General features: G+C 46.1%; 1 protein-coding gene across 1 annotated transcript; it reads right to left on the bottom strand.

Annotated features, from left to right (window-relative positions):
* Nucleotides 1–6,169: 6,169 nt before the first annotated feature.
* On the bottom strand, nucleotides 6,170–16,716 carry Gem (GTP binding protein (gene overexpressed in skeletal muscle)). Its single transcript, NM_010276.4, has 5 exons — nucleotides 16,597–16,716; nucleotides 14,922–15,258; nucleotides 9,948–10,024; nucleotides 8,989–9,193; nucleotides 6,170–7,687 (listed from the first exon to the last, which is right to left on the bottom strand). The coding sequence occupies exons 2-5, from the start codon at nucleotides 15,247–15,249 to the stop codon at nucleotides 7,410–7,412; spliced, it is 888 nt and encodes a 295-aa protein (NP_034406.2). The 5' UTR covers nucleotides 15,250–15,258; nucleotides 16,597–16,716; the 3' UTR covers nucleotides 6,170–7,409.
* Between the last annotated feature and the right edge of the window lie 5,375 nt (nucleotides 16,717–22,091).

Genomic DNA, 22,091 nt, shown 5'->3' with positions numbered 1-22,091 from the left:
TCTATGCTGAACGGTGCTAGGTAAGCTGAAGGTGGACATCAAGAGAACCACAAAACCCAAAGGTCTCCCCCCCCCCCCATGCAACTGGGGTGCCTGGAATCTCCCTTAAACATCATCAAAGTAACTGAAGTGCAGACAAGCTCAGGGCCAGCTCATGCGCACAGCACGTTAATGATCCTGTAGGGACCAAGATACCCACTCTTTATCCCTTATCCCAGTCTGTCATCTTAAAAACCCTCTGGAGTCTTAAACCCTTGTTCTTTTGTGTTGAGAGGGTTTAAGAGTCCATTCATAGCTAGCAAAACCAGGGCCAGGATCTAAGACTTCCTACTCTGAGCCCAGTGTTCTCTGGATATAAAACAAACCCCTTCTCAGATTCTCTAACATAATCCTTTCACCTGACAGAAGCCAGAAACCTGGGACAAGTGAGTTTTGTTAGACATGTGCTAGGAAGAGTGGTCTAGAGAATGTCATATATGTAAGAAGGTTACCAAAGAGCACACCTGCCTGCGGTGTGAATACCCAGGTGATATGGCGGTATACCCTTATCACCTCAGCGATTATCTGAGACCTATAGCTCAGGGTTTTACCTGTAGCAAGTACCACTCAGTGTCAAATTCAGGATAGTTTTCTGTATAAAAAGGAGCAGCGGACCCACAGCCAAGGTCCTCTCAATCTCTAAGTGCGAATCATCTTTGGAGTCAAGAGATCCACATGTGCTGCCATGTGACAGGGCCCAAAATAAACATTAGCCGCTCCCATCCTCATCAACAAAGTCTGTTGGCAATGACTCGGATAATTCACACATGACAGCTAGCATATGCCTCTCAGAGCACCCCTTGCAATGGCAGTGGGGCCCATGTCGGCCGCCTGCCTCCTTGTCTCTCTATTCTTGGATGTTTGCAGTCCTTGTCCAAAGACATCTGGAGGCCCTGGTTTCACTTATTCTTATTTTTCCAACCCAACTGAGGACTCCATTTTCCCAGTTGTTCCTCCTCAAATCCAAGATCCTCACAAGCTGTTTCCAAATATTGAAACACATTATGGCAGGCCACCCGCTCCATCTTATAATCAAGTAGATGAAACACAGAAGGCAGTTGCCTTTGGATTCTTTTAACTAGGATTTCCACTCCTACCTCATTGCTTTGACTGGTCTAGTGTTTACAGAGAAAGAAATAACTACTTTCAAATATGTCTGATTGTGGCTTTTTAGACAAATTAAAGCTGAAGGCTTAAGCTGACTGCCTCCTTACCCTGTTCCATTCCCATGTTCTAATAGTCACACATGTGTACTTCCCTGGTAAATTTGGATGCTCATGTCCCCAGTAGGATACCAGAGCATCATATGAAAGCTGCACATTTTCTTTACTCAGACACCCATGTGGGGCCTCTGGGTGATGCTCACAGGACCACGCCTCAGCATCTCTCACACGTCGTGATTTTTCTTACAGCCTAATGGTAAACTGGAGGTTAAACACATTATGGAGTAGGAGATGCAGGGACACCTTGGCATTCACTTACTTACTTATGTGACCACTGCCTCAGTAAACCTAATTGAAAGTGGCCTGGGTGAAGTTTCTGAATGGGGATGTTCCTCTTGGATGCTCAGTGTCCTTGGTGTGCTCTGAAATACTTTAAGCTACCGATAGCCTCTCCATTTGGAGAACACAAATATTGAAATGTGAAGTAAGATAAGAGTCTGGTTGTCTCATTGATACGTGAAGCTAGTCTGTATTCAGCTCTCCAACATGAGAATACACAGTACTTAAAACTTTGTCTTTGCTTTCAGTACATTGGTGCCCTGTATAGAGTTCTTCACTTCCTTGTGGATTCAGCCAGCCAATCACTGGAAGTGTAGGGGTACCTGTAACCCACATCCTTACTCCAGTGAAATCATGGAAGTTGGGCCTTGCCTGACATGCATCTGGCCTGCTCGTGCAGCTTCTGTGTCTCACCTAAGCCCTTCGGTTCTGATATCTGGCATTTGTGAGGACCAGGCCTTACTACTTTGCTAGTACGCCACATGTAAATAAATCTATGCCGCTATGCATATGAACTCTAAGTGTGCTCTCTAACATGCATACCACATGTAAATAAATCTATGCCGCTATGCATATGAACTCTAAGTGTGCTCTCTAACATGCATACACATGTAAATAAATCTATGCCGCTATGCATATGAACTCTAAGTGTGCTCTCTAACATGCATACACATGTAAATAAATCTATGCCGCTATGCATATGAACTCTAAGTGTGCTCTCTAACATGCATACACATGTAAATAAATCTATGCCGCTATGCATATGAACTCTAAGTGTGCTCTCTAACATGCATACCACATGTAAATAAATCTATGCCGCTATGCATATGAACTCTAAGTGTGCTCTCTAACATGCATACACATCCTAAGAGAACCTCATCAGCACTTGAAGGACTCTGCAGAAATCACCTCACTCAGCACTCAGTTCAAAGCTGTTGCTCACCTGAGGAGGATCTCTCCTTCTGGTTCCAGCCAGCTTCCTCAATCCCTGAGGTGCCCTGAAGTAGCAACAGGGGCACACCGTGTTTGGGAATATTAGTCATTTAAATTGCTTCCTGAACCAAGTCAACACTTCCCAGTTTGAAACTCAACATAACCTTGCAACTTCTCCCTAGCTTATCTGTTCACTTAAGTCCCTCCCACTGAATGAGGAAAGAAAGAAAGAAAGAAAGAAAGAAAGAAAGAAAGAAAGAAAGAAAGAAAGAGAGAGAGAGAGAGAGAGAGAGAGAGAGAGAGAGAGAGAGAGAGAGAGGAGGGAGGGGGAGGGAGGGAGGGAGAAAGGAAGGAAGGAAGGAAGGAAGGAAGGAAGGAAGGAAGGAAGGAAGGAAGGAAGGAAGGAAGGGGAAGGGAAGGGAAGGAAAGGAAGGGAGGGAGGGAGGGAGGGAGGAAGGAAGGAAGGAAAGGAAGGAAAGGAAGGAAAGGAAGGAAAGGAAGGAAAGGAAGGAAAGGAAGGAAAGGAAGAAAAGGAAGGAAAGGAAGGAAAGGAAGGAAAGGAAGGAAAGGAAGGAAAGGAAGGAAAGGAAGGAAAGGAAGGAAAGGAAGGAAAGGAAGGAAAGGAAGGAAAGGAAGGAAAGGAAGGAAAGGAAGGAAAGAAAGGAAAGGAAGGAAGGAAGGAAGGAAGGAAGGAAGGAAGGAAGGAAGGAAGGAAGGAAGGAAGGGGAAGGGAAGGAAAGGAAGGAAGGGGAAGGGAAGGAAAGGAAGGAAGGAAGGAAGGAAGGAAGGAAGGAAGGAAGGAAGGGAGGAGAAAGTAAAGGACATGACTGCTCCTAAGTATGGTGGAGGAGAAAGTTTATTGTAGATAAAAGGGAAAGCATAGCCAAAGGCAAAGACAGGGGTATCTGGGGAAGTCTAGAGTGGACATAACCAGACTGAGCTGGGCCATGTGGGGAGAGAAGGTGTGGGAAAGTAGAGAGGGAACCGGGTACAGCAACCAGGAGGCCAAAGGTACAACAGAGGCAGGTACCCAAGATGTCTGCATTACATACAGAAGAGCCTCTGGAGAATGAGCAGCACAGCCCCCGGGCTGGAGAGTTCAGAGTAAAGTGGTATGTCAGCCATACTCTGTAACAAGTAGGGACTGAGGGATGCTAGGAAAACCAGGAGGCCAGGTCTACTTAGATATGTTAAACTGGCACCTAGACCACTTGCCCTAGGTTTGAAACTTAGCATCCACCTCTTGAAAGACAAATTAATAAGTAAACAAGACATTCAGGTCGCATGACATTCTTGGGAGTTGAGAGGCATCTTCCAGATGAATGGAGTGGGGCTCAGTCAACTAAATGACCCATGGTGTTAGTTTTCTAGCACTGCTGAGATTAGCTTAGTGGCTAAGACAACAGGAATCAATGCTATTGAAGTTCTAGGTGCTAGAACTTGGATCACTGTCATTTGAGACACAGATCCTATGAAGTCTTTGGAGAAAACCCTTCCATAGCTCTTCCAGCTTTGGTGGCTCCAAGAAGTCTTCTAAATGTAACTTTATTGTCCCAACCTCTACACGGTAACCTTGTCTGTGAGTCTCCTTTGTACCAAGATCACTCTCATACACCATGTCTGTGTCTATCTCTCTCTGTGTATCTGTATGTCTTTGTCTCTGTATATCTGTATGTCTGTGTCTCTGTGTATCTGTATCTCTGTGTATCTGTATGTCTATGTCTCTGTCTCGGTGTATCTGTATGTCTGTGTCTCTCTGTATCTGTATGTCTATGTCTCTCTCTGTGTATCTGTATGTCTGTGTCTCTGTGTATCTGTATGTCTCTGTCTCTGTATGTCCGTGTCTCTGTCTCCCTCTCCTCTCCCTCCCTCACTTTTCACACAGCAGTTACTGTCTTTCACAGCACACTTCAGGTTCTTGTCTTCAGTCACCATCCTGCCTACTCCCCACCATTATGGACTATACCATAAGCTTCTTGAAGGCAAGCTGTTCTGACCCATCCTTTGTTCCTTAAATATGGCTAAATGAGGTTTTTTGTGGTTTTTTCCTCTTTCCAACGATGCTGTCTTTGTTCATTGGGGACAGTCAGATTTACTGCTCATGAGGTTTCCAAGGATAAGCACAATGTCTTAGTCATCACTGCGTTCCCAGCAGCAAGCAGTGCCTGGTGTGTGATAAGCTTGTGTGAGAGGAGGGGCCTGTACTGCAGCAGAGGGGAAGGGTCACAGTTCTCCCAGGTGGTTCCATGGGTCTCATCCAGTCCCACAGGCACTTAGTTCTTTTGACATTAGAGATGAGAAGATGAGGCTGGAAGAGAACAGTGTCACTCTCAGTGGTATCTACTGTGCCAAAATTCAGGTCTGTCTGACTCTAGAGCTATAACTCTTAAGCAAAAGCTCTCTGGATTGCAGTGTAGCCCCATGATCTACAACTTGGGCCAAGCTGTGAGCCCTGGCAACAACGCTGGCCAAATCTCTGCGCTAGGAAGTCTGTCTTCTGTTAGCCATTGAGGGGAGGAGGGACTTGTCTGAAAGAATTTAAAGGGAAGTTGAGTTTTAAAACAGGGAAAATTAATAGCAAAATGTATATGTGTCATCTGTGTGTGCTGTTTGTAATTTGTATAGTTTTATGTGTTCACAGTATGTATACCAGACAATGTGTGTTGTATGTGTGTGCGTGTGAAGTAAAGAATTCTGTCTCCCTCACTGAGTCACAAAAGGTCTGTGAAATTCACAAGGAAACACCATGAAAGTTCAAACCAGTATAAGGTGCTTCAGTGAAAAGTAGGGGTGTTGAGGGAAAAAGGCATAGTAGTCTCTGATTTGAAGGGGTTTCCATTTGAACTTAGAAAAACAGACTCATAAAGCCAGTTCTAAGCTTCCCAGAAGGAAGGATATACAGGACCAAGCAATGGAAGTTTACATTTCCCAAGCCCTCCCCACCCACCCCCCACAACCCCCATTGCACAACACAAACAGATGTCACTCTCACAACCACTTCAGAAGGATGGTGAGCAAGCCCATTTCACAGATGAGAAAGCTAGAAATGAATGTCAATCCAGAGATACACTCTGGCTTAAGAGAAGGCAGAGCCAAAGTCCATCCCAGGCCTGTGCAGCCTGACTCTTTCCTGTTAGCTCCGCTCCCTGTGCAATTCCCAGGAGCAATCCAAAGGCATAAAGCGCACAGAAGGGAACCTTTGCCCTCAACTTGGAAAAAAGGAGCCAAACAAAGCATGGTGGCTGCCTATGAAAACTACAGGAGCTTGAGACGGTTCGGAAGACTTCCCGAGTATCACCATCAGGGTATCTACAACCTCAGAAAGACAGTGGGTTGGAAGAGAAGAAGTGTGTAGGGGGAGCCAGAAGAGAGCAAAAGAAGACCACCAGAGCCTTCTGTTCCAACAAGGGTAACATACTGCCCTTGCAAAACTGCCCTGAGAGCCACGCCAAGCCATATTAGTGGCTGAGAGGGCAATTTGGTTTAAGCTTTGCTTGGCTAGATCTTAGGCTGAAAATCACTAATCACCACTGCGCAAGCACACACACACACACACACACACACACACACACACATTTTTAAATCCCCCCTAATGCTTTAGTGAAGCCTAAGACCATGAGCCTTCAAGGGACAAAACGAGGTCCATCTGTCCAGTCAGGAATTTGCCAGACCAAAGTAGAAGGACAATCGGCTTTGATTCTAGCTCAGCTTTATTTGACCCCAAATCCTTCCCAATTCAATCAGCCAGAAATAACTCTTCTTTTCTATGAACCATGATTCCAAAGGAGAGAACTTGGGGATTCTTAAAAAAAAAAAAAATAGCTAAGGACTTAGCTAATGGCAGGGGAAACTGTCTGTCCCTTGGAAACACAGCTTGTTCTAAACACCAGAGGAAAAGACTCATACTTGTCTTATGCATGGAGGATAGCAGAATGCTTTCCTTTTCAAAGATTTTATTTATTTTATTATAAGACATATAGGTAAAAACTTGAATACTTTGAAAAATATAAAAAGGTAATAAAACAGACATTTTCTCAGTAAGAAATATGCTCATAAATATGCTTTATCAAATATTAAAATGGTTATTTGCAAAATAATAAATATAATTCAGCTGTGGCATACAAGAAGCAACCCAAAGGATGGGGCATGTTTATGTTTTGGGGGAAAAACAGGACTATATTTAAAATTTTGCACTGCAGGTTATCAATATAGTTGAGATTTTTTTAAAAAATATTTTATGATAGCTTAATGATTTAAAAAACAGCAAGACATAGAAGATGATTTGACTAAGTAGAATTTGGCAAAAAAAAAAATAGTTTCCTCAAAATAAACACTTCTACGACACATAAGTAAACAATTTTTTGAACCTATAAGTAGTACACATATCAGCTCCTAAGTCTACAAATCTCTGTGGTCTTTAAACAAAAACTGTTAGTAAGCCTCAGTTTCCAGCAAATTCTAACAATTCTCTTCACTGGAGCAGAAATAGTCACAACTGTGATGAGGCCAGCTCTAAAGATGTCGTTTCAGGGATATAAGTATGCAGTGAGCCCTTCTCCTTCCAATAAACTACCACCATTTCCCTACATTTCTATATGACCCAAGGACCTCGAAATCACATGGAACAACACTGAGGAAAAAAATATTCTGCTGTCCAAAGGAGAGAGAAACTCATGTGAACCCGAAGCGTGTCTTAAATGAGTCTGAGACATCCACGTAGCAGGTCAAGCTTTTCCTATGAATAAATACTGACTCTTGACAGAGCTCATTCATTGCCCGTGCACTTGGTTGCCCACAAGGCTAACCTGTTGGTTTCCATCTGCCATAGGGGAAGTTGCGTCTAACAATGCTTATGTATCCAATCTAATATAGATCACTGGTCCCAATAGCCTTCAACGATGTCCACCAAGGGGACATCTGGGTGACACTGGGTGCCTAGAGCACAGACAGGTCATGGCAGGATTTTGACTTGAGCTTGAAAGCCATGTTCTTGTTGTTTTTGGCCACAATTTTGCCCCAGAAGCGCCTGGCTTTCCTGGGAATGCTCTCCCGCCTCTTCTGGTAGGCCAGCCTCCTCTCATTCTTCTCCTTGCTGTCCCTGCGCAGGCGCACCTGTCGCACAATGCCCTCAAACAGTTCCTTCACGTTGTGCTGCACAGCCGCAGAGGTCTCGATGAATTTGCAGTCGAACACCACAGCACAAGCTCTCCCTTCTAGAGAGGAAAGGGGAGAAGCAAGTCAGAGGGCTCATAGAGTATGATCCTGTACAATGTGGCCAAGCTGGAGAACACCTCTTTAAAACTGCCCTGGGGTAGCACAGGGCAGTAGGCTACGTTATAGGCAGAAGAACACACTACAGCATGCATCCTCCCAGGGTCAGAGTGGAAATAGCCCATAAGAGGATCCCAGGAAGCCAGCTAGATCTGGCTCACCACAAACTCACTATATGGAAGTCCAATTCCATTAGGTCTATGATATGAATTAGAACAGCAAAAGTCATAGCCTTCACTTACTACAGCTTTGCTACATTCAACAGCCAGGCTAATCTCTTTCCAAACACTTTTCACTGCTCAGAACAATCTTGAAAACATACCATTACTCTTATCAGATAGACAAAGAAACTGAATGTGGTTTTAAAAAAAAAAAAAAAAACATGAAAGAGCTTGTAACCAACAGGGACAGGAAACTCAGTCCATCAAACTAGCCAAGCTTTTCTAAAGCTCTCAGTTTTAAATACTCCACTGTGTTTAACGGCCACGCATCCACATTTCAGTTTGAGAAGATGTGAACACGGAATAGTGTTTGTGTCCTAGTAAAATGTTCCCACCAGTTGGGAGAATTGTCTTGACTGAGCAGGGACTGAAAATGCCATATTTTTTTTTTTTTTTTTTACGGTTGTACTAAATCTACATTGAGCCAATACGATCTTGAAGGCCCTAAAAAGAATATGGAGACCTACTCATCAAATAGGAATTAGGCTTGAACTAAGGACCAAGAAGCATGTGTGGTTCCATCAGTCTGATGTTCTCACAGAAGTTTACAAAGGAGGGGTGGGATTAGAGAGCAATAACCAGAACGTCAGTAGGCAGAGTATATAAGGCTGTCTCTTTTGAAACTCTCTCTTATGAGTGTCCTAACCCCAGGTTTCTCTCCTTGCATTCATGTGTGGCTTTTCCTCCCTTGAAGTTGGGCTCTGCTTGGAGAACAGAAGGGTGAGCAAGGGGTATAACTGTCAGGAAATTCCTAAGGCTGCTCTCCTTCTTAAAGTAACTCCTGGAGGACAGCCAAGGGGGAGAGGGTACACTGGACCTTCAGGTAGACCAGAGGATACAGAGAACAGCAAATGACTAATACAAACAATGGGAGTTGTGAGAGTCTTAGACAGTATTTATCAAGCTTCATGGAGCATCCACTGAGCCCCTGGATGCAACCTTGCAGGGGAAGGGGAAGAGAACCTGCTGGTGGACCAATGTGTTCCATGCAGGGGTAGAGCCCATGTCACACGCCCTCTCACCTGACACAGACACTTCTCGACACCGCACTAAGTCGCTTTTGTTGCCAACCAAAATTATAGGAATGTCTTCTGTCTGCCGGGCCCTGCGGAGCTGAATCCTCAGCTCAGATGCCTTCTCGAAGCTTGCACGGTCTGTGATAGAGTAGACGATCAGATAGGCATCCCCGACCTGCATGCAGTGGTCATGGAGCCATTCGTTCTCCCCCTGATGAAATAAAGAGACCTTCCATGAGCTCAGGCTAACCTAAAAATTAAGGTGTCAAACTGCATGTCTATCCCAAGTGAGAGAAAACAAGAAAACTGCTTCCAACACCCCAAAACACATTGGTCTTCCAGGATGTCTAGAGATGCAAAGAAAGCCAGTCTCTATTGTTTCTATAGCAAACAGCTTACTTTCCAGTTACTACTACAGCTTGTACTGTTATAACAATACATAAGTACTTTGACAAACAGTATTTGCAATCTCAATCTAACCTGCCAACAGTCAGCCTTTTCTAACTCCCTAAAAACCTTCTAATTAAGAATTAAGAATCTTTTTGTAAGAATAGGAAAGTTCTCAGTAAACAATGATCTTGCATATTTTCTGGGAGACCCCAAAGCTGTCAAAAGCCATGTTGGAATCCAGGATGGAGAAAGCCAACTTCACACAAGGTGGTTCTGTGTCATTGAAAATAAGTGGCCGTGCTTGTTTGAACTCTCCCTAAAACAAATATGCTTCTTGTGGTTTTTAATAGAACTCAGGGCAAACCACTGCAATTTGTTTGTTCTTCAGGGCTCATCTGTGAACGACCTGTTCTCCAGCACAGTCTCGTTCTTCAGAAGTAAATGCTTTTAATCAAGGAAATGAGCCCTCCTCGTCTGGAACATCTACTATGTAGGACAAGGTCACTCTGGCACCAAGCAGCCTGTTGAAAGGCAAGCCCTAAAGGAATACACTGCCAGCTACAGGCCCTGCATACCTTATTTTCCCACATGTCCAGGAGGATAATGGTTGCACTCTCTCCGTCAACGACCAGGGTACGCTCATATGTATCTTCTAGAAAAGAGCGAGCATTGATATCAGTCAGGTGAATGAGAAATAATTCAGCATAAGAGGTTCCTGTTGACCTCACTCTAGAATTTGTACTCTGGGCGTGGGGGGTTGGGGGTGGGACTGAGGACGCAGCTCCGTCAGTAAGTGCTTACTGTGCAAGCACAAGAGCCTGAGCTCCATCCTCAAGGGTCCACGTGAAAAGCCAAGCACGGTGGGAAGCCCTCGGAGCCCCTGTTTTGGGGAGGCAGAAGCAGGAAGAACCCAGGGTTCACCGGTGGGCCAGCCTAGCTGAGAGTCTCTGCCTCCCAAAACAAGACTCATGCCTATGGACGAACAATACCCAAGGCTGACCTCTAGAATCCAGATGCACATGCACACATAGACAAATATATGTGCCCCACATGAACATGTACCTTTCATGTGTGTGTGTGAATATTTATATATTCATGTAGACATATGTGATGTGCATGTAAGTATGTATATGAATATATGTAAAGAGACAGACAGACAGACAGACAGACAGACAGACAGACAGACAGAGGCAGAAAATGAACTTCAAAGATATCATTTTAGGGGCTGGGGGCATGGTTCAGTGACCTCTGGTCTCTGTGTATCTGCGTGTGTGTGTGTGTGTGTGTGTGTGTGTGTGTGTGTGTGTGTGTGTGTGTGTTCTCCTTCAACATGCAGCACACAGTCCTCCAGTCACTAAGCAAATCTCCCACAGCTCTGTGGAAGGATAAATAGCTTGAGTTAAAAGGGGATCATCTCCATCATTCTTGGGCCTTTTATGGAGAAAAGCCATTTATAAGGATAAATAAATTCCCTAAGACCTTTTGACTCCAATTCAATGGCTGAAGCTATGAGAAAGCATTAACTATAAGCTCCATTATGGGATGTTTTAACTATAAGCCCTATTTCCATAATCTTTATGGGAACTCCATTGTGTTCTAGTGGGTGGCCACTGAACATTCACTGAAAACTTCAGAAACTTTGAGCTCAGCAATGTTTCTCCTCTTTGCAAAAGCACAAGAAAAAATATTTTTGAGATGGCCCCTAATTGGACTATCATTTTCTTTAACCCTTCACCTCATTTGTTTTGTTGTGATGAGATGGATTCTTGCTAGTAGCCCTGGCCAGCCTAGAACTCACTACACAATCAGGATGGCCTAGAAGTTGCCTCCTGGGTGCTGGGATTACAGGAATGTGCCATTGTTACATAGAAAGTAATGGAAACTTCCCCTCTGCATTTGAGCCTACATTGGCTGTGGGTGAAGAGTGACAACAGTCACGGGCCAGAGGAGCTCCATCTGGAAAAAAACAGCTGTCCTGGGATATTTGTGAGAGGATTTCCCAGCAACCCTGTGCACCAATCTCATATGTCCTCTGGGGTTTTCTGGTTTTAGTTCCATCTTTTTGAAACTATAACTTTCATAACAATTTATCTCTTTTTGGCCCTTACACCTGAATCTCTTCTTTTAGATATCTGTAGGGCTCATCCCTGCTAAGGAAGTGCTCTCTGGGTGTGAATTTAAAATCGCATCAGAGTCCTGAGCTTCTTTTCCTGCTCTGTGAATCTTTGTGTTACTTACTCTCTAACATGCGACACTTGCCAGATACTTACTACCCTGTGCTATATCCTCCTCCTGCTTTGTTCTCTGTGTCTCCATCCCTGGTCCCTCAACCCATTATGTGCCTGACCCGTGGTACATGCTCCTTATACAACTGTGTCCCAAATGGATGAGCAGCAAATGCCATGGTGTTGTGACTGTGAGCACACACAAACCTCACCTCAAATCTAGGATCTACCCTTTCTTACCCATGTGACTCTAGACAATGTTCCCAGGGCCCCTAAGGCTCAGGCTTCTGACCATGGGAACTGAGGCTACAAACAGAATACCGAACCATGAAGAAAGAAATGGAGCTGCAGAGTGAGCTGTGAACAATGTTGATTCTCTGGGCAGTACATGCCAACACCGTGCTGTTGCCCTCTGCTCTCTCCTTTGGTAACTGTGCCATCCTAGGACGAATCGCTCCAATTATACTGGAGAGGAAGCTTCCTGAGGTAAAGAAGCTAACCCAAGAGCACTTAGCTAAGTCTGTGTCACCTGGGGGTGGCAGAGTCTCTCCCCACTCAGTACATTCCAAATCCAGAGCTCATTCCCTGTGCTGTGAGCTGCTTCAGCTCAGGCCTCCTAAGTCCTAGTTGTCTTCAAGGCCAGATCAGAGACCTTTTCTTCCACTAAGCCTTTTCTGATTTACACAGACAGAATTCTTTTCTCCAACCTCCATTTTCTCCCCATAACTCAAGATCACCGTCATATCCTGGCTTGTTTTCCAATGGGTGTATATCTGACCTCCATTGCAGATTGTGAGATGCTAAGGGAAAACTCCAGGGCTCTGCATGTGCCTTCTACTCCCACTGTGCCTCACCAAGGGCTGTGCTACATGTTCAGTAATGACTTAGAAATGAATGGATCAATGAATGGATGAATGGGTGGATGTACAGCTGGAATTAACTATGCACAGAGAATCATATGACTGTTGCAACAGGCTGGAAGAACATCCATCTTTATTAGGAGAAATGGTGGAGAAGACTATCATGTACATTCCCCCTGGTAAATAAATGCTGAAAGGAAAAAGATAAAGCCAATGCACGGGTGTGCTTTGGAAAACCTTCCTCTGGGGAAAAATAAAGCTTACACGTCGATGTGAATGACTTCTGATGCACTTCTAAAGCAAGTGAATGTAGCCGACTCACAGAGGATGTGCAACAGTGGATGGATCCATCACTGAGAAGTTTCTCAATATCAGATGCTCAGTCTAGTCGCAGTTAAGGAAGAGTGCCATCCCTGTCTCTCTCCAAAGAAGTTTCCTACTTTTCCCTCTTCCAGTTGCATATAAGTCCCATTGCTTTATGCCTATTGGGTATTGCCCTCTGAATAGATACCACCCCTTCTAATGGGCAAACTATTCTACTGGGCCTATTGTCCACTAACTTTTCAACTCCTCCCTCTTTAAACAAACAAAACAATCCTGCCCCTCTGTCAGCATCATTACAGTTAGAGCAGTTATTATGCTTCTCAGTACTTGCTAATGCCACCATGTTCTCAGTTACACTCGGTGGCTCTGAGTGCCTCACCACTCAGCCGCCACTGGGTACCCAAAGTCTACATGGTGCTGACCCGTGTGCTGTGTACTTAACAGCATTTGAAAGTTAGATCCAGAGGACAGTAAAAGAAAGTGGGTTTTTGGTTAAACCACAAGCAGGTTTGGATGCCAGCCCTAGGAGCCACTTAGCTCTGTCAGCCTCCAGCCCTGTAGAGATACTGACATGTACTATCTAGAGAACATTAGGAAGGGACACACAGAGCACAGGACCCAGGCTAGTCGAAGGAGTGTAAAGCAGCAACAACATAAGATCCTAAAACCCCAGCCTCTACACCCAGCTTCCCGGAAGGGCGGGTCTCCATCTGCCAATCATCCTCCCCAAGACCCTGTTCATGCATGGGCATAGGAATTCTGAAAGGACTGAAATAAACATCAGCAACCACGAGGCACTTCAGGAAGGCCCCTCCCACTAGGCACGCCCATTCTGAGTATTATCTCCTTCCTCCTTCGCTGTCTTCTAGCACCCAGTGGCCCATACAAAGAGCAAAGCAACTGCACAAGGCCAGCCCTGTTTCTCCTTGACTCTGAGATTCTGAAAGTGGGGAAAGGAATGGATGCTATATCAGGGAGCCATCAGGGAGCCATCATTCATGGCCCGCAGTCCCTGAGCTGCCTCTTGAAGCACTAACTCCCTAACACCAAGACAGCTGAGGAGAATTAACCCTTTCCATGAAATGGGCTGTTGTAGTGAGGAGTAAGATTTGCACACGTTGAATAGAGAGAAATGAGACGCCACTAAGCCATCTTTCCCGAGCTTACTCCTCTCATTTTAACTGAAAGTGGGGACAGACACTGAACAATCCTCCCTCCATTTCTACAGCTGTAATTAGGGGGTGCAGCTGTTCCAGGTACATATACTGATGTTGGAGCTCTAGCTGAAGGACATTGTATGACAACAACTGGCTACCCAGTTGTAATTTCCACCCCAGAATATTAAAAAGCTACCACCTGTTGTTGTGTATGTATGTTTGTACAAAGTGGGTCTAGAAATAGGTAAGAATTAAATAAATAAATCCTGGAAATAGGTCATATACAGAAAATCATCTGGAGACCTGTCAGGCTCTATGCAGGGCATTTATCACCATCTTCATAGCTCAGTTTTTTAAGTTATTATGCTACTTCAAGTACAGCATTTGACCTACTTACACTTGCAAATGCTTCTAATGTTAGTGGAAGCACACTAATCGATCCACTCTAGCAGGTTTCTTTCCCTTCCAAATCGGTTCGGTTTTATGCATAGTCACAGAAAACGTTCCAGTAGTGAACTCTCCAAAACCAGTCCAGGGTCAAGTCAGCCTTCTTGGACCCCTCAGACCTGACCTTCAGAAAGCCCCTTGATAACTTGGGTCAACAGATTTGGTCCTGCGTACATGTATTCCTCCTGTCTTGTCTTTTTTTGTGCTTGAGGCTTTGTGCCAGCAGTTAGGCCTCTGTCACCATCTCAGTATTGAGAAGGTATAGGTTCTCCTAATCCTAAAGATACATTTTGTTTCAATTTGTTGTTTTTTTTTTTTTTTTTTGAGACAGAATCACATAGCCCAGGTTAGCCTCAAACTCTTTTTGTATCTGAAGATGACCTTGAGTTCCTAGCCCTTCTGCTTCTTCCTTCCTGGTGCTGGGATTGCAAGTGTGTACCATTATGCCTGGCTCCCAATTCTGCAGAAAAAATGACCCACTCCCTCTCACTCTTTCTGCTTACAAGACAGAAGCCCACCGGGGCTGGGCCACCTACCTCCCAAGACCTCACAGTCGCTGTCCATGCTGTCATGCACACCTGCAAAGATGTTGGCCAGGGTGGACTTGCCCACTCCTTGCTCCCCTATAAGCACTACTCGGTAGTAGGTGTTTCCAGACTCAGAAGAGATGACCGAGTCTGTGGAGTCGGACGACCAGCTCCGCCGGCAGTGCTCTTCCGGAGCAGTAGAGTGGCGGTTTCGGAGGTTGCAGGGGTGGGGATCCTTCTGGACCATCAGATGCCTGGCATCAGCAGGGATACTCCAGCGCTGCTGTGGCTGCATGCCCACAGTGCCTTGGCGCATGGTGACATTATTCAGAGTCATTGCGGGATCCTAGGAATCAGAGCAGTAAAGATGGCAATATGATTAAGAATGAGCCAGGCCCAGGGGCGCTCAACACAGTTGTCTTTGGTGCTTCATTTGATGGGTATGAATTCTTAATGTAAGAATCAACCACTAAACTGTCCCTAAGCCTAGAAAGCAAAATTTTCAACAACAACAACAACACACACACACACACTCAGTAACTAGCTTCTCAATCAGGCTGTCGTTTGTAGTAGCAGTAACACCATCCATCCATTGCCCATAAGCTCCCTCTGTCCTTAAAGGAGCTTTGGAAATCCCACCGGGAGTTGGCACAGAGGCAGCTGGAAGGAACCCATTGCCTCCAGAAATGACATTACCATCAGCAACAAGTTAGAGCTGCTGGGCACCAGCTGGCCAGGTTAACTGTTCTTGTCTAAACATGGCTCTTAATTGCCCCCGCATCCTGCAGTCTTGAGCCTCAGTGGGAAACACGCGGCAATGACATCACTCCCCTGGCTGGACTGGACAGGCACTTTGGGGGAACTTCCATGTTTAGTAAGGTTGCCCTGATGTCCTCCAGCTGCCTGACTGAAGAGGCCGTTATTTGGGGAGTGGGACAGTTTCTGTTTGAGTGCTATGCCTCAGCTCTACCCTCTTATCTACAGAAACTGTTTAGCGTAGCAGCCCTGAGGCTGGTTCTTCTGAGAGGGGAAGGACCTGCTCACATTCAGACACATCACACTTGTACAAAAAGGGCTTCATTCTTAAGGAACGTCGTCCACTCCATGATTTTTTTACTGTATATAATTATTTATTTTAAAAATTGCACCTTTCTGACGTAAATTAGAAGATCAGAGACTCAGTGAAAAGCCACTCAACAACTTCCTACAACTTTTTCCTTGCAAGACTGCCTTGCCTGACAGGCAGTCTGTTCTGCCAAGACTGCCCGAGATAACCGCTCTATGGTTTTTAACTCAGCAAGCTCCCCGCGTGAGCGCAAGGATCACGCTCAGCTCACACACCCTACTCCATACATCACACCTATGCCACGATCCAGAACCAGCCGGTTTCTTTTTAAGTCTTAAAAACAGTCCCTGGGTTGACAGACTTGCGACAGCAGACCTTGAAGTCTGCCGCCTGGCCACCTAATCTGTAAGGTGACACTCCTCCGAAATTGAATTTAGAAACCCCCATCAGAAGCGCATCCTTTGCGCCTGAACTTCTTTCTCCCACGGCAGAACCCCCGGTACAGACCTAGGGAGTCTAGGGACTGGCTGCCTTCCTAACTTAAAAAGTTCGGAGACCAGGAACGCCCCTTCCCACAGAGGCTCCCACTGGGACTGCCCCTCAGCCATGGCCCCTTACTTGGCTGCACTGGGCGCTGGGTGGGCGTCTGCCGTCGATCCGCCTGCTGCAACGCCTGACGTCTGCGATGCGGGCTCCGCAGTCCGAGGCTGTGTGATGTCCGCTGGCAGTGCCGCCTCCTGAAGCCTCCGCTGCCCGCCGCCGTTTATAGCGCGCCCGGCAGCCCCGCGACGGGGCTTTTCCGTGACGTCAGCGCTCCCGCCGGGAGGGGGCGGCTCTGCAGCAAACTGAGTTGCAGCCACTTGGCTAAATCAGTTACTCGTAGTCATGTGACTCCCCTATCCCCTTGAGGGGAGTGAGGGAGAAAAAAAATGACAGTTCAATCGTTGATTTTGTTTTATTTTCTTTTTATCAGGTGGACACTGGAAAAATACACTTAGTGCTACTTAATCGCCCTTCCCAGCAGAGCACTTGTAAGCTGTCTGAATAAAGGATGAGGAAAGAAACAGGCCCAAGCCGCGAGTCCAGCTTTGCCAAGAAAACAGATCCGTCTGAGTGAGCGGGACTCCGGCCTCCAGGATGAGGCTACAGCCACCCTGAGTGGACAGACCACCTTCAGAGCATGCTCTGAGAAGCAACCAGGCCCTTCCTGCTTCCTGACTTCTTATCTCTGACTTGGGACATACTGCTTTGTTTCCTTCTTCTGGAAGAGATCCAAAAGAGAAGAGTCGGAGGAAAGAGTAGGGGATCTTGAAAAGGGGCAGGTTGGCTCCAAGCAGCTTGTGCTAAACACTGCCATCCCCCTGTTTTGGCCACAATGCTGAATCTCCTCCATCAGAAATTTAATCACACCCCAATCAGCGCATCTCAGAACCGAGCTGCTCAGCATGGCTGGAACTTTGGCCTAGAGCCAGGACTTCCCAGCCATGGGGAGATACAAGGAGGCTCAATCCCCTGAGAGAGCCCTACTGCTTCTATCATTTGCTAAGATTTGCAAAGACCTGTGGTTCTGGTGGGCCTGGAGAACCTTGCCCTTACTACAGTTGTGGATTGAGAACAAGAGGCCCTGCAATGAAACCTGCCTTAAGTACATTTTAAACTGCACTGCTAAGTGACCTCTTCCCCAGGACATGGGTATTTCCCGGGGACGTGGGCATTTCCCACATGCTGTGTTTAGAGTCCATGCTAGCCTTTCCAACACATCCATCTGCTTCTCCAGCCAGCTTCTGCTGTGGGTTGGCTGGCGGCCCCTCGGGAAGCAGCCAGCACCAGTGTCTATTGGAGTGGCTGGGCTGCTCTGTGGTTACAACGGTGTCACGAAGGCATCTATGCGATTTGGGAATTATCCAAGTGACCAGCTGCACCTCAGGTCTGTCAGGGACCAAGCTGGCAAAGGTAGAATCCACCAAATAAGAAAGATGGAGAGTGCCTTAGTCTCAAAGGCAGAGCCCCAAATTTATTTATGCACAAGGAAGATAAGAGCCAGAGCCAGAATAGACTATAGTTTGGCCACTCAGGAAGACTTTAGGTGGCCAAACTAAAGTCTATTCTGGGTACCATAAAGCTCTGGATACGGCTCTTCACCAGCCACGTTTTTCCTCAATGTTAACACGGTGGGAAGGGACACGGATGTAGAAAGAAAATGAGGAAAAAGGACTGGGGGGGGGGGGGAGAAGAAAGATGGAAACAATGAGGGAGATGATGGAGAAGGAAGGAGGGGCAGGGAGACAACTACCCAACTGTGAATACGTCTCTGAGGAGAGGCATTTCCACGCAGATATCCACATTTCCTCCCAGGTCTATTGCTCTGGCGACTGTTCTCAACAGAAACACTGTGGTGTCTGTAAGCAAATCACACCATCTCTTAATCCTACTTCTTCACACTGATAAGAATCTCACATTGGGGGATGGGGTAATGGCACATAATTTAAAATAAATTTAAAAAAATAAAAAAGGAGTAGCAAGAAGCTCACATTGGGGAGCTGTGAAGATTGCTCAGTGGGAACGTGCTGCTAAGCGAGCACAGGACCTGAGTTCAGACCCTTGGCACTTACACAGAAACCAGGCATCGGCCACAGGAATGAAGCTGCAGTGCTGGACTGCAGGACAGAGATGAGCAGAGACCAGCGCTGGCCAGCCTAGGGAATGACAGGTGAGGGAAAGACTCTGATTTATAAAACAAAGTGAAAAGCAACAGAAAACATCCAAACAGTCCCCTTCTGGCCTCTAACCATCATGCAGAGGCAAGCACACAGGCAAGCACACACACACACACACACACACACACACACACACACACACACACATACACACACACACACACACACACACACACACACGAACACACACACACACACGCACACACACGAGCCTCACATTAATACTATAACTGTGTGTCTGGGCAGTATCTTGAACTGTTTCCATTGGCATACGTAAAACACTCCCAAAAATGTAAAGGGTGGAGGGCTCATTCCAACCTTCACATTTTTTTTTTTTTTTTTTTTGGAAAGAGGAGGTACAAAAATGATATGTTTAAAGAAAAGAGTCTGCCTTTCTAAATTGTCCCACAAGAAGCCAGACGCTGACAAATGAGAAAATAGTGATGTAAAACAGGTTCCAACCGACTGATAAGTGAAAATTTAGAGAGAAAAAAAAACACACCTGCAAAGCACAATTGAGAGTCAAATTCTATCAGAGGCCCAAGTAGCCTACCCAGGATGCCAGCTCCTAGACCCATCTGAGGGTCTGAAACTGCACAGGAAAGGCAGAGTCACGGCGTCTGTGCAAGTAGCAAGGTCTGAGGAGGAGAGACTGGCAGCCTCTTGCTGGTTCTTGTTCTGTGGATATTTTCTCCATATTCTTTCTGCCAGCGTTTGAACGTTCCCTTAGGTCCTAGCAAAATGAGCAGCTGGAGTCTAGCAAGGCAGCAGGACCTAACACAAGAACAGCAACAAAAATCCTCTTTCTAAGCAATGAACACAGGCTTCAGCCCTGTTGGACCTCGAAACATCTCCTGCCTACACAGAGGCAACACTGGGGAACGGCCTGATAACAGCTCTGTGTAGCAGAGCTATGCTCGTTCGACCCTCCCGACACTGCTGTTTCATTTCTAGCAGGGCACATGCACCTCTGCTCCACAGAAGCCTGACCAGTCCTAGGGGAAACTACACAAGTCTCTTCCTATCGCCCAAGACCTTCCCTGGGTCACATTTCCCTAGTGAGTGAGGCTCCTTTCTCTCCCTCTCTTCTCCAAGTCTGAACAAAGCCCTGAGTGAGATTAACTTGGGGCCTGCCCATGTCACATGCTCTGCCAGCCTGGAGACTTGGGCAGCAGCTTCCAGTATTTTAGATGGGATGAAAGAGGGAGGCTAGACGTAGAGAAAGAGCAAACTCCTTTCAGGATGTAAATACAGGTAACGGGTGCATGTCTCTCTTAATCACTGATAGACTATGACCTTGAAGATTGTGTCTTGAAAACTAGGAAGGAGAGATTATGGGTTCATAGATGCCTGGGACTATAATACATGTATCCTATTCAAAAGGCAATGGAAGCAATTAGTTACCTTTAACACATTGCCTCATGCCATAGGCTTTCTACAACCAAGGTAGTGTCGTGGCCTCTAGACAGGAAAAGCTACACAACAGCAAAGTGAACAGCCATCCCAACGGTCTCCATTCCCTGCCAACAACCAAGAAGATAACACAGATGAGTTTTTCTTCTCGGTGCATTTTAAATGTTGTATTGGTCAGCTGTCTGTTACTATAACAAAATAGCTAAGGTAATTACTTACAAAGTCAGGTTGAGGCTTATGGTTCTAGAAGGTTCATAGTCCAAGATGAGGCAGTTCCCTTTTCCTTGGGCATCTAGCAGCGCTAGATCATGACGGGAACAGGAATCAGAGGTAAAGCAGCTAACATGGAGAGCTAGGATTGATAAATCCGTGTCTCTCCATCCCTTTAAGTGGCCTGCCTCAATGATCTAAGGGCATCTCCTCATCACGCCTCACCTCCTGAAGACCTGGCCCACCTACCAAAGGCACGAACATGGAGTCTCCTGAGAGCCTGCCTTTCTCACAGTCAATCACTGGACCTTCAACCCCATGGTCTTTCGGAGTGGAGAGGAGAGATTTTTCAATATCCAAACTGTAGCAATGTTTGCAATTTAGCAATGTAGCCAAGGTATGCATTCAGTTCCCGACATCCTTACTAATCCTGAGCACATTTGGCTCCGGCCAGCTCTTCCCTTTTATGTAAGCTACTGCCTCCTGAAGACATGTGTGATCCCTGCATAGGCTGAAAGGAAAGGTAGGGGATTTCACATCAGAAAAGCAAGATCAAACCTAGACCTTGCCTCCTCCTCGCCTGTGACTCGGAGCCTCAGAGGCCAGGGCTTCTGCTGTTCTGCAAACTGCCTGTGGAAGTGCTTATGAACTACAGACCAGGCCATCAGCACAGCAATGACTGTGACAATGACGCAGGAGCCAAGGACTGGAGTTCAGCCACTTGCCCTCAGCTTTGCTGCCTCTTCAGGCTCCAGTTAAATTAATCCAGTAGAATTCAGGACACATGCAGTAGCAGAAGGAAGGGCGGCAAATGTCCTCCCATTAGATGTTACTAGGAAAAAATTAGCAAGGAGAGCGGTATGGCTAAGCTCTTTGTAAACAAACAAGGAGATGGGGGAGGGGTCAAATGCTCGACACTCATAATAGGTCTCCATCAGCCACAAAAATACTCAGAGGAGGAGCTGGGGTGGGAGGCAATGTGCAAAATCTGAGCACAAAAGGAGCCACCCACCCACTCTGGGAAGTCTAAAGAAGGAAAGAATTACTATATGGAAAATCATTGCTTTACAGAAGTAAGGGGGGCTGCCAATTGCACAACCAAGAGAGCCCTGATTAAGAGAAAATAAAGACTGAAGAAAAGATGACTAAGAATAACCTCCCAGCACCCAGGGGCCTGCAGGATCCAGATGGACAATCCCTCCAGCTGCGTCCCCCTTGAGACCTCCCCCCCCCCCAGCCTTCTCATCAAACTCCCGCTGAGCACACTTGATCCCATTGAAAAAAAAAGTTCTCAGCTAGTACCCAACCTCCACCACCACCACCACTACCACCACACCATCAGGCCAGCCTGCTGCAAGCCTCCATGACTACAGGGGCAGAGGTAACCATGGTCCTGTCTGTAATGACCGTGCAGAGAGAAAGCAGAACGCAATTGGTGGAGTGCAGGGAGGGTGGGAGGACCTGAAAAGGGCAGACGTTTTCCCCCATCCATTGTTTCAAAAATCAAAAACACTACTTGCAGAAGGAGGACGAAGTAGGATTGAAGGCACTCCCACTGTCGGACTATCGGCAACAATGGCTCTATTTATGCTCCACCATCAATATGTAAACCGTTCATATCCTTCATGACCCAGCTATTCCACTTGTAAATGTGCACCTTACTACACAAGGTACTAAAAAGAAGTGTGCCATGGAAAACACAGTTGGAAATAGCAACCATCAGAAACCACCTCACCATCACCATCACCATCACCATCACCAACACCATCACCA

Source organism: Mus musculus, chromosome 4, assembly GCF_000001635.26.
Source record: "Mus musculus strain C57BL/6J chromosome 4, GRCm38.p6 C57BL/6J".
Lineage (NCBI taxonomy): Eukaryota > Metazoa > Chordata > Mammalia > Rodentia > Muridae > Mus > Mus musculus.
This window is presented reverse-complemented; position numbering and strand designations above follow the sequence as displayed.